Source organism: Episyrphus balteatus, chromosome 2, assembly GCF_945859705.1.
Source record: "Episyrphus balteatus chromosome 2, idEpiBalt1.1, whole genome shotgun sequence".
Lineage (NCBI taxonomy): Eukaryota > Metazoa > Arthropoda > Insecta > Diptera > Syrphidae > Episyrphus > Episyrphus balteatus.
The window spans coordinates 127,027,721-127,040,870 of NC_079135.1; the positions used below are offsets into that span (position 1 = coordinate 127,027,721).

Sequence of the window (13,150 nt, forward strand, 5' to 3'; positions counted from 1 at the left end):
ATTTATTCCCCTAATCAACAGGTTCCAAGAAATAATAAAATTTTGACAATCATCGGCTACATCTGAAAACCTACCAGCTAATACAATCATCAGCCAGACCAAACTTTATTATATTTTAAACAGATAAAAATAGTGAGTAACACCTTTTTAAAACATATACTAAAATAAACTATATATTACAAGAACTAGCCAAAACTTAAATTTATAAAAAAGAGTAACATCCGTTTGTTAGAATTTCGTTTTTGTATCGTTTAAAAACAAAATTCTAAACATTAACTTTGACTAAGAATAAGTAACTTTTTATTTTGTTAATGAAACTGAATGCTACTTGAGCAAAACTTGTTGCACATAACACATTCTTGTCGACTTAACCTTAATTAACTAAAAAATTATCCTTTTAAAGCAAATAGTTGAGCTTAACTTCTAACATTCCTTTTAGATTCAGTCTTAATTAACTAAAAAATCATTTCAGTCTATCTAGAGTTTTGCTAAAGTAGCTTTCTTTTTCGATTTTGTACATTTCAAATACTCAATATACATTTTTGATAACAAAACAAAATTCAAATGCACCAATTAACACTAGATCTCAAAAAAAGATTACTAGAACTAGCCAAAACTTAAATTTATAACAAGAAATAGTATCCTTTTATTTGAAATTCGTTCTGGTATCGTTTTAAAGCAACATTCTAAACTTTATTCTTGACTTGGAATAAGTAACTTTTTATTTTGTTAATGAAACTGAATGCTACTTGAGCAAAACTTGTTGCACATAACACATTCTTGTCGACTTAACCTTAATTAACTAAAAAATTATCCTTTTAAAGCAAATAGTTGAGCTTAACTTCTAACATTCCTTTTAGATTCGGTCTTAATTAACTAAAAAATCATTTCAGTCTATCTAGAGTTTTGCTAAAGTAGCTTTCTTTTTCGATTTTGTACATTTCAAATACTCAATATACATTTTTGATAACAAAACAAAATTCAAATGCACCAATTAACACTAGATCTCAAAAAAAGATTACTAGAACTAGCCAAAACTTAAATTTATAACAAGAAATAGTATCCTTTTATTTGAAATTCGTTCTGGTATCGTTTTAAAGCAACATTCTAAACTTTATTCTTGACTTGGAATAAGTAACTTTTTATTTTGTTAATGAAACTGAATGCTACTTGAGCAAAACTTGTTGCACATAACACATTCTTGTCGACTTAATCTTAATTAACTAAAAAATTATCGTTTTAAAGCATATAGTTAAGCTTAACTTCTAACATTCTTGTTGGATTCGGTCTTGATTAATTAAAAATTCATTTCTGTCTATCTAAAGTTTTGCTAAAGTAGCTTTCTTTTTCGATTTTGTACATTTCAAATACTCAATATACATTTTTGATAACAAAACAAAATTCAAATGCACCAATTAACACTAGATCTCAAAAAAAGATTACTAGAACTAGCCAAAACTTAAATTTATAACAAGAAATAGTATCCTTTTATTTGAAATTCGTTCTGGTATCGTTTTAAAGCAACATTCTAAACTTTATTCTTGACTTGGAATAAGTAACTTTTTATTTTGTTAATGAAACTGAATGCTACTTGAGCAAAACTTGTTGCACATAACACATTCTTGTCGACTTAACCTTAATTAACTAAAAAATTATCCTTTTAAAGCAAATAGTTGAGCTTAACTTCTAACATTCCTTTTAGATTCGGTCTTAATTAACTAAAAAATCATTTCAGTCTATCTAGAGTTTTGCTAAAGTAGCTTTCTTTTTCGATTTTGTACATTTCAAATACTCAATATACATTTTTGATAACAAAACAAAATTCAAATGCACCAATTAACACTAGATCTCAAAAAAAGATTACTAGAACTAGCCAAAACTTAAATTTATAACAAGAAATAGTATCCTTTTATTTGAAATTCGTTCTGGTATCGTTTTAAAGCAACATTCTAAACTTTATTCTTGACTTGGAATAAGTAACTTTTTATTTTGTTAATGAAACTGAATGCTACTTGAGCAAAACTTGTTGCACATAACACATTCTTGTCGACTTAATCTTAATTAACTAAAAAATTATCGTTTTAAAGCATATAGTTAAGCTTAACTTCTAACATTCTTGTTGGATTCGGTCTTGATTAATTAAAAATTCATTTCTGTCTATCTAAAGTTTTGCTAAAGTAGCTTTCTTTTTCGATTTTGTACATTTCAAATACTCAATATACATTTTTGATAACAAAACAAAATTCAAATGCACCAATTAACACTAGATCTCAAAAAAAGATTACTAGAACTAGCCAAAACTTAAATTTATAACAAGAAATAGTATCCTTTTATTTGAAATTCGTTCTGGTATCGTTTTAAAGCAACATTCTAAACTTTATTCTTGACTTGGAATAAGTAACTTTTTATTTTGTTAATGAAACTGAATGCTACTTGAGCAAAACTTGTTGCACATAACACATTCTTGTCGACTTAATCTTAATTAACTAAAAAATTATCGTTTTAAAGCATATAGTTAAGCTTAACTTCTAACATTCTTGTTGGATTCGGTCTTGATTAATTAAAAATTCATTTCTGTCTATCTAAAGTTTTGCTAAAGTAGCTTTCTTTTTCGATTTTGTACATTTCAAATACTCAATATACATTTTTGATAACAAAACAAAATTCAAATGCACCAATTAACACTAGATCTCAAAAAAAGATTACTAGAACTAGCCAAAACTTAAATTTATAACAAGAAATAGTATCCTTTTATTTGAAATTCGTTCTGGTATCGTTTTAAAGCAACATTCTAAACTTTATTCTTGACTTGGAATAAGTAACTTTTTATTTTGTTAATGAAACTGAATGCTACTTGAGCAAAACTTGTTGCACATAACACATTCTTGTCGACTTAACCTTAATTAACTAAAAAATTATCCTTTTAAAGCAAATAGTTGAGCTTAACTTCTAACATTCCTTTTAGATTCGGTCTTAATTAACTAAAAAATCATTTCAATCTATCTAAAGTTTTGCTAAAGTATCGTTTAAATGCAAAATTCTAAACGTAAAGGTCTTATTTGTATAGCATATTTTAATTTTCATTAATTTTGAGCTGCAAAAATTAATTAAATAATTAATTAATTTATTCCCCTGATCAACAGGTTCAACAGACATCTGAATACTACCAGCTACTACAATCATCGGCTACATCTGAAAACCAACCAGCTACTACAATCATCAGCCAGACCAAACTAAATTATATTTTAAACATATAAAAATAGTGAGTAACACCTTTTTAATAGATATACTAAAATAAACTATATATCACTAGAACTAGCCATAATTAAATTTTATAAAAAAAAGTATTATCCTTTTATTTCGTGTTGGTATCGTTTTAAAGCAAAATTTAAAGTGATAGATCTGACTTTGTATAGCTTGTTGTAAAACATACAGATAGATATAGGTAATCAAACTAACATTAATTCTTCTTTTTAAAAGATTCCAAAATATCAAATCATTAAAAAAAAAACCAATTAAAACAATTATTAGCCAGATCAGTCTTAATCATTTTCAGCAGATAAAGGCACGAAGTTACATCAGTTTGTTAGAATTTTGTTTTGGTATCGTTTTAAAGCAAAATTGTTAACATTAACTTTGACTTGAGTCAATTTTGCAATAGCTAGATAAAACCCAGTTAAGGCTTATTCCTGGGAATAAGTTTTTCTATATTGACATTTCTTCTTCTGATAGTCTAACTAATAACTAATAACTGCTTAGAATAGTTAACCTTTTATCTTGGTAACGAAACTGAGTGCTACTTGAGCAAAACTTGTAACACATAATACCTTCTTGTTGACTTAAGTCTAAATTAATTAAAAAAAATTTTCTGTCGATCTAAAAGATCCTGCTTTAAGATAACTTACACCAGCTTTTACGAAATTTAGTTTAATATAACCTACAACAACTTTTACGAACCCTCTTTTTAGATTAACCAACAAATGGATTGCTTTATTTGTAATCAAAGATTTGATACCTTGAAAAGTATATCGACTCACTTCAAAGTAGTTCACCGATTAGATGGAGTAGGTGTTTACCGGTGTACTTTTAATAACTGTACGTCAATTACTTCCACTTTTTCAAATTTTTCGCGGCATTGTAAAACTCACATTAAGGATGGATTGACACTATTTTGGTCATCCTCGAATATTGTTGAGAGTTCAGATTTGCCTTCTTATTCTGAATTTGTATCAGATTCTTATCGTATTTCTCCTCCAACTGCAGTTTCTTCTGACACAAATCATTTTAATCAAGTGAACACTGATATAGATATGGACAGAGATAATGATAATAATCATGATAATTATATTAATATTGATAAAATTGGAATAAAGTTTGCTATGAAATTATACAGTATGGACAATTTGTCACGCAAGGATGCGACTACAATAATAGGAATGATTAAGCAATCAATTCACGAGCCCATGATAGAGTTCTTTAAAATATTTGCTAATAAAAGTAACCGACCGATCGAAGATCGCTTACAGATCTCATCGTTAATTGCAGCGGTTGAAAAGCCATTCGAACTATGCAGCACTGATCACAATCTTATGCAATGGCTGACATTGAATGATTATTTATGTGCAGCTACAGAGTTCACTATTAATGACGAGTTACAAAATGTTTATCGTAATGGAATTAATTGCCATGAAGATTATACAACTACGGGGGTCCTCCTCCCACTTGAATTTCAATTCAGAAAAACTTTTGAAAAAAATGATCTATTAATTAAAACTATCACAGAAATCAAAAAAATTTCAAGTGATGAATCGAATATCTCACATTTCATTAAAGGAAAAGCTTGGCAAAAAAAACTTGAATTGTTTTCATCTAGTGAAACTGTCATACCTTATTTCTTATACATGGATGATGCGGAAATAAATAACCCGTTAGGCTCACACGCCGATCCTATTTCATTTATTTATTATTCATTTCCCGTCATCCCGGGGAAATCTGATGTTAATTTAGCTGCACTTTTCAAAGCTCGCGACTACAAATCGTTCGGAAATAAAAAATGCCTTTACGCACTTATTGAAAAAATTAAATTTTTGGAAGAAACCGGAATTAATATAGCTACATCTGAAGGAATAAAAAATGTTCACTTTGTAATGGCTTTATTGATTGGTGATAATTTGGGTTTAAATGCTATCTTAGGGTTTTCTTCGTGCAGTAGTACATTTTTTTGTCGACTTTGCAAGCTTCCAAAAAAAAAAACTTCTGAAATGCCTATTGAAGTGAAAATTATGCTGCGTAATAGGGAGAATTATGAACAAGACGTCGCTGTTAACGATTACAAACAAACGGGCATACACGAGAATTCAGTTTTCAATTCTATTAAATCATTTCACGTGACATCCAACTATTCAGTTGATGTGATGCATGATATTTTTGAGGGCGTATGCCACTATAACATGTGTCACATCATTCGACATATTATTGAAAAGAAGTTTTTCTCAAATTTGGAGACTTTCAACGACCGAATTAACTCGTTTAATTACGGAGAAATTGAGATCGGAAACATTTCACAGTCACCAATTACGAATGACAATTTAAAAAATATGCATTTAAAGAAAACCGCGCGTGAAATGATGACTTTTGTTTATCATTTTCCCCTAATTGTAGCCGATCGTATTCCTGAAAAAGACGAAATCTGGATTTTCTTCTTAAATTTCGTAGAAATCATAGATATTCTTTTGGATTTCAATATTTCGAATGACATGATTGATCACCTTGCTGAACTTATAAGACAACACCATCTTGACTATGTAAAGTTGTTCAAGGATACTCTTAAACCAAAACATCATTTTATGGTGCATTACCCATTGGTATTTCGTATGTCGGGCGTGCCGCGAAATTTTTGGTGTTTCCAATTCGAAGCCAAACATAAGGAATTCAAGAAATATGCGCGAGTCATTAACTGTCGAAAGAACATTCCACTCACATTATCAATTAAATTTCAATTAAAATTTGCACAATCGATATTAAATGAGACTTCTTCTGATCTTGTGACTTTCTCTGATTGTCACATGCTTGATACTTCCCACTTTGAATTGATAAATGATTACAAAGTACGTCAGGGAATCCACTCAGATTTCTCAAGTTTCTCACAATGCGTCTATTACGGCAAACTATTCAAAAAAGGTTACTTCATTTCACAATGTCTCGATAATGCAATAGAAAATGCGTATATATTTCGTATAAAAGAGGTAGTTAAGTTTTCCGAGCCAACTTTTCCGTATTTAGTATGCGAACGTGTTCAAATAATTGCTTATCGAAAACACTACGCTGCAATCGAAATTGGCAATGCCACTACACCAATTCAATACTTATCTCATCATTTACTACGAATAGATAATTGCAAAAGTCCTCCAATAAATGTTTATAAAATATCTCGTGGTTTAATGATGATAAGACCAAAAATAATATATTAATTATTAAGAAATTCCCATTGCTTCCAGTTCCAACAAAATTTAAAAAAAATGGACGAATCACAATCACGTTCAACGTCACCTGTGGAGAAAAATACGATAAGTGAATTAAAACAAACAGAAACACCGGTCAATATTATCCCACAAACAGAAACACCGGTCAACATTATCCCATCTAGTCAAGTACTTCTATCGACTACAAATTACGTTTTGGTTCGAGATGACAGTAAATTATTACTAAATGATTTGTCATCGCCAGATAACAAATCAATAAGTATTCAAGAGCAATCAGATGATCAATCAGGTGTGGAAAACGTTTCATTCACAGAATTGATAAGTTCTTATTGCTCCAATGATGATGACAATGAGGTGGAAGCTCTCAAAACTCTTTTGAATGAATGGAAAATCCCAAATATGTTTCACCAACTTTTTATTGGTAACTATAGAATTCTGATTTGAAGTCGAAATATTTCAATAAAAACCAAAAACTGCTTTTTCAGATGAAAATCTTTTTGTACCGGTGTTGCAAGTGGCAAACGAATTTTTCATGAAGAGGTTTTTACAAACTTTAAATATAACAACCGCGAGTAGGATTGTTTTCTTTGATAAGTGGTTTCAATGGAAAACCGAACGGTATACATCTTTATCTAATACTCCGTCTTTAGTTTCTACACCAACGACTAGTGTAGCGTCACCTTCATCTACCACAGCATCAGTGAGCAAAAGTTTGATAGATATTTTAAACTGTAAAGATGGACAAACAATTAAAGATTATTATGACGAAAATAAAAACATAGACAATAAATCTGTTCGTAAGTTGCTCACCGACACAATTTTGAGTTACGCCAGAATAAATAACGTACATTTCTCGTCGAACGATTTGATAAAGCTTTCAGATGAAATATAATCCAGTCAAATAAGGGTTTAACCTCGGAATGAATGTTAGTAGAAATTTTTTTTGTTCAATATCTTCCTTTTGCCATTATATAACATATCTCAAAAGTCTAGAAAAATCTCATGTCCGCTTGTCGCGATTTCAAGGTCAAATCGCGAAATGGAGATTTTCAAAATTAGCAAAAATAGGCTATGGTATTATATACACATATGATACATGATTTCAAGGTATTTTTTAATGCTGATTCCAAAAAATCTAAAATCAAGACAATCTGACGTCTATGGAAGAAGTTATACCTGTTTTTCATCTGTCAACTCATATTATTATAACAGTTGCAAACTTACTGCCGAAAAAACCTTAAAAGTTATGGTAGAGGAACCAAATTTTGCATGAAGATTTTATAATCCATCATTATTAAAAATCAAAACAATCCATTACAAAAAATATATATACCTACGAAATAATGGTATTTTTTGATAGAGGGGCAAATTTTAGGATATGCACTAAAAAGATTCTTATTCATCTTAGGAATAAGTGCTAATAGGCTAATTTTTTTCATTTTAATCTTTGTTTGGATATTCTTTAACTACCCTCAAAAATCTAAAAAAAAATCTCATGTCCGCAAGTTCTGATTTTGGAGGTTAAACTAAGTTAGGTGCAGACTTAAAAGAATTAGCAAGAAAAGTTTAAATTTGTATATGTATACCAACATAAGCGACATGATAAGGGTATTTTTTAACACTTATTCCAAAAAAACTCACAATAAGTCAACCTGACCATCCCTAAAAAGTAATGCACCTTATTCATGTTGATCTGACACAAATATCTGAAGTGTTGTTTTTCAATTTTTTAAAATCTGCACCTTATCTTCAAACCAGGAAAATTAAGACTTGCGGACATGAGATTTTTTTTAGATTTTTGACATAAGATATAGAATATCCAAACAAAGATAGAAACAAAAAAATTAGCCTATTGGCACTCATTCCAAGATTGTACCAGGATGTTTTTTAGTGCATATCCCAAAATGTCCCCTTTTTTTGAAAAATACCAATTTTTCATAGATATGAATGTTTTTTTCATTGCATTTTTTTTGATTCATAATAATAATGGATATGAAAACCTTCATGCAAAATTTGGTTCCTCTACCATAACTTTTAAGGGTTTTTCGGTAGTAAGTTTGCAACTTGTATAATAATATGGGTTGACAGATGAAAAACAGGTATAACTTTTTCCAGAGACGTCAGATTGTTTTGATTTTAGATTTTTTGGAATCAGCATTAAAAAATACCTTGAAATCATGTATCATATGTGTATATAATACCATAGCCTATTTTTGCTAATTTTGAAAATCTCCATTTCGCGATTTGACCTTGAAATCGCGACAAGCGGAGATGAGATTTTTCTAGACTTTTGAGATATGTTATATAATGGCAAAAGGAAGATATTGAGCAAAAAAAATTTCTACTAACATTCATTCCGAGATTTACCCCTTTTTTCTCCTTATTTTACTGTATTAATACAGTTGGTGTTCAATGAGGATCCAGTAAGAAATTAGAAACTGTTACCCTTTTATTTTTTTTTTTATATTTCATTAATTCATAGTTGGATTACTACTGCACAAAAAAAGGCATGAAAAATCCTAAAGGAATGCTTGCAAACAAATTTCATAATTATCGAGGAAAAAGTCGTTCAATAAATCGTTTGTTTGCGGACCACAATAATAAAAAAAAGAAAATCGATGATTTGCCGGTGGAACCAAATACTTTTGAACAAGAAAAGCTGCTTCTAAAAATGAAGCACGATCATCATACAATGAACGCTCAGGAAAAAAGTGATGCATGGGCAAAAACTTTCAATATTCGCCAATTAGATCTCAAAAAGGCTAACGATAAGACAATTAAATGGGAAAAATTCTATGAAAAATGGCACTTCATGAACTTTCCGAATGGCTATGAATATGTAAGAAAATAATTGGTCCTAATTTATTTTTTGATACCACACAATTTTAGTTTTATAATTTTTTTCATAACTAAATAATGCTTTCTTAATTTAATATGTAGTTTATCAATATTATTTCAATGAAATGATTTCCATTAATTTTAACTTCCGAATTTGATTTTTTTCTTTCTTTTCGGTTTTAATGAAAACCATAATTCAAAAATCAGATTTTAGAATACATTGATAACGTATCTAAGGTTTCTTTTCTTGCATGACCCTTCCTCCAATTTGTTATCCATTTACTTTTCTATTATTATTAGTTGTCAACTAGCCACTTTAACAAAAATTTAGTTAAAAAATAGCTTTTTTCTAATTTAACTTTAAAAATAAACTTTCTTTTTAGATCGAATCGGACTTCAACAGAATGTTTGCAAATAAAGATGATGTTCTGGTGGGTACCAAAATAGCCCATTTTTGCAATTTAATGCTGCAATACGCGTTCCCAAAATTAATAACCAACATCGAGTTAAAAAATATGTTGCACGATTTCAATCAACAATGTCAAGCAGATGTGTGCGAAGTCACTCAGAGTAACTATAATTAACATTAGCTATATATATTACAAACGGAGCCTTATTGCCAAATAATCTTCTTTTTTTTAAGTTTTTTGACTATGCCACTTACGATTATATGGCGATAAGGCCCAGATATATATAACAGGTTCTTATTTTTTTAATTATTGTAAAACGTAGAATTGTTGAGCAATTTAAACGCTAAACAATTCCTTAGTTTTGTATTTTGTTCAAACATTTGAATAAATCTTAAATTCATTATTAACAAAACTCAAAAATAATTAATTTTTCTATTTCCTTCAAAAAATATTTTCTTTTTTTTTCAAATATAAAAGGAAATATGTAAGCAGTTAACAAGTTGGTTTTTTTCTAGGTCTTTTGAGCATCGTCCTTTGCCTTTGGGGCATCATCTTCTAATTCTTGAGTTGTGTCTTTATGATTGAATAAACCAAGCACACAAATTGAATGCTTGGTTTACTTCATTGAAATTTGAAGCTTTGTTTTAAAATATCTGTTTATGTTTCAGTTAACATCTTGAGGACCTAATAAACAGAAAAAGAAAACAAAAAATCTATTAAAAAAAAAAAATAATTTAACTGGTCATGATTTTGATTAAAACATTATTATTAGCTACTTTGAAAAATTATTATTCTTTTCATAAATTTGACAATTTTTCATTTCATACAGCATAAAACATAAATCAAAATTACCTATTTTCTAATAACAAAATTCTCAATTCTTGAACAGATACTATGATTGCGATGGTGTTCATGCACTTGCACTATCTACTGCCACCAACTGCACGTGATAACAATAAGCGCTACACTGTGAAAGATAGTCAAGAAGCGTCGATAAGATTGTTTGCGCTCCCTCAAGATTACAAGGAATATCAAAATGCTTTAGCTGCAAACAGTTCAAATTCACAGCCACCGGTAATATCAATTATTGGTTCATTGACGAAAATTGAAGAAGTTCACGTAGATTTCGACAACACACATTTTAAGATGTTAACTATTGAACGTGCCATTGATATTTGCCTGAAAACATTTTTCACCTTTAACATGGCGTATCCGAAGCCATGTGAAAACTTTTGGCAGTTCATAGATATTTATTTCTACCAAATCGAAAAATCAGCCACAAATGCCAAAGCACGCAGCCTTTTGCGATTCCTCAACTCAACTGAATGTCAAAATTCGTAAGATGTCAGAGTGAGATAACTTTTATTATTCTATAACTTCTATTATTCTGTAAATATTGTATCTAAGCTAACATATTTTATGTTATTTAATTTAAGCTAACTATTTAACTTATTTAATTTAAGTTAACTATCTTATGTTATTTAGTTTAAGTTATCTTTTTTATGTTATTTAATTTATTTGAATAAAATAAGTTATTGTTTATTTAAATTATAAAAAGGCTTATGTTTTCTTTAATTTTATGGATTGGTTTTTGGATTTTTAGATTGCGATTTTATGGACATTTTTGTAATAGTTTTTTCAGAGTTTCTTGAATCTAATGGTAAGCAAAACAGAAAAATTCTAAATAAATAACCATTCTCCCCCTAGGAAGTACCAAAGTTTTGGTGGATTTTACCAAGAAAATATTCCTGGTATATTCTACCAAAGTTCTGGTCGATTCTACCAGGAAAAAAATAATTTCCTGGTATATGCTACCAGAATTTTGGTAAATTTTTACCAGGAAAAAAAATATTCCTGGTATATTCTACCAGAATTCTGGTAAATTTTTACCAGGAAAAAAAAAATATTCCTGGTATATTCTACCAGAATTCTGGTAAAATTTTACCAGGAAAAAAAGTATTCCTGGTATATTCTACCAGAATTCTGGTAAAATTTTACCAGGAAAAAAAATATTCCTGGTATATTCTACCAGAATTCTGGTAAAATTTTACCAGGAAAAAAAATATTCCTGGTATATTCTACCAGAATTCTGGTAAAATTTTACCAGGAAAAAAAATATTCCTGGTATATTCTACCAGAATTCTGGTAAAATTTTACCAGGAAAAAAATATTCCTGGTATATTCTACCAGAATTCTGGTAAAATTTTACCAGGAAAAAAAAATATTCCTGGTATATTCTACCAGAATTCTGGTAAAATTTTACCAGGAAAAAAATATTCCTGGTATATTCTACCAGAATTCTGGTAAAATTTTACCAGGAAAAAAAAATATTCCTGGTATATTCTACCAGAATTCTGGTAAAATTTTACCAGGAAAAAAAAATATTCCTGGTATATTCTACCAGAATTCTGGTAAATTTTTACCAGGAAAAAAAAATATTCCTGGTATATTTTACCAGAATTCTGGTAAAATTTTACCAGGAAAAAAAATATTCCTGGTATATTCTACCAGAATTCTGGTAAATTTTTACCAGGAAAAAAAAATATTCCTGGTATATTTTACCAGAATTCTGGTAAAATTTTACCAGGAAAAAAAATATTCCTGGTATATTCTACCAGAATTCTGTTAAATTTTTACCAGGAAAAAAAAATATTCCTGGTATATTCTACCAGAATTCTGGTAAAATTTTACCAGGAAAAAAAAATATTCCTGGTATATTCTACCAGAATTCTGGTTCCTTTTTACCAGGAGAAAAAAAAATATTCCTGGTATATTCTACCAGAATTCTGGTAAAATTTTACCAGGAGAAAAAAAAAATATTCCTGGTATATTCTACCAGAATTCTGGTTCCTTTTTACCAGGAGAAAAAAAAATATTCCTGGTATATTCTACCAGAATTCTGGTCCATTTTTACCAGGAATACTGGGGAAAATTCTACCAGGAAAAAAAAATATTCCTGGTATATTCTACCAGAATACTGGGATTCTTCCCGGTATAATTTTTACCAGGAAAAAAAACTTTCCTGGTATATTCTACCAGAAATCTGGTGTATATGACCAGGAATTCTTCGAAAAATCTCCTGGTATAATTTACCAGGCTTTTCTGGTAAATTTTACCAAGACGCCTGGTAGGAATCTAAAAACCACTTTTTCTGGATAAATTAAGCGGGAAATCTGGTCACCGGTACCAGTTTTTTTTTTTGAGTGTATAGATTCCATATATCCTCTTTTGCAAAAGAGAAGAACTACGATGACGTGTATGTCCAGGATAAGGCAATAAGCATATGGAAAGGACACCATTTTTTTCTTCTTTGTTTTTGTTTTTAATATTCGAAAAAGAATGAGAAAACTTGAGTGTTTCACAAACACTTTATTTATGTCGAGCACTTTACTTTCTCTCAATTCAAAGCATTGGTTAGCA

The 13,150-nt window shown here is 29.3% G+C and overlaps 3 protein-coding genes across 3 annotated transcripts; all 3 read left to right on the top strand.

Annotated features, from left to right (window-relative positions):
• The first annotated feature begins 50 nt into the window (after positions 1-50).
• LOC129909740 (uncharacterized) lies at positions 51-6,470 on the top strand. Its single transcript, XM_055986812.1, has 2 exons — positions 51-132; positions 3,144-6,470. Exon 2 carries the CDS (start codon positions 3,981-3,983, stop codon positions 6,468-6,470), a length of 2,490 nt encoding a protein of 829 aa, XP_055842787.1. The 5' UTR covers positions 51-132; positions 3,144-3,980.
• LOC129909741 (uncharacterized) lies at positions 5,308-7,374 on the top strand. The gene is made up of 2 exons (XM_055986813.1): positions 5,308-6,903; positions 6,968-7,374. The coding sequence occupies exons 1-2, from the start codon at positions 6,519-6,521 to the stop codon at positions 7,372-7,374; spliced, it is 792 nt and encodes a 263-aa protein (XP_055842788.1). The 5' UTR covers positions 5,308-6,518.
• Positions 7,375-8,891: 1,517 nt separating this feature from the next.
• LOC129910381 (uncharacterized) lies at positions 8,892-11,161 on the top strand. The gene is made up of 3 exons (XM_055987742.1): positions 8,892-8,905; positions 8,965-9,321; positions 9,704-11,161. The coding sequence occupies exons 2-3, from the start codon at positions 8,992-8,994 to the stop codon at positions 9,902-9,904; spliced, it is 531 nt and encodes a 176-aa protein (XP_055843717.1). The 5' UTR covers positions 8,892-8,905; positions 8,965-8,991; the 3' UTR covers positions 9,905-11,161.
• Positions 11,162-13,150: the final 1,989 nt, after the last annotated feature.

Bases quoted from the DNA above. Each gene is read 5' to 3' on its own strand.
- LOC129909740 (XM_055986812.1), top strand. From the start codon at position 3,981: ATGGATTGCTTTATTTGTAATCAAAGATTTGATACCTTGAAAAGTATA.
- LOC129909741 (XM_055986813.1), top strand. From the start codon at position 6,519: ATGGACGAATCACAATCACGTTCAACGTCACCTGTGGAGAAAAATACG. The intron at 6,904-6,967 runs GTAACTATAGAA...CTGCTTTTTCAG, and splicing joins GTTTCACCAACTTTTTATTG to ATGAAAATCTTTTTGTACCG.
- LOC129910381 (XM_055987742.1), top strand. From the start codon at position 8,992: ATGAAAAATCCTAAAGGAATGCTTGCAAACAAATTTCATAATTATCGA. The intron at 9,322-9,703 runs GTAAGAAAATAA...CTTTCTTTTTAG, and splicing joins TTCCGAATGGCTATGAATAT to ATCGAATCGGACTTCAACAG.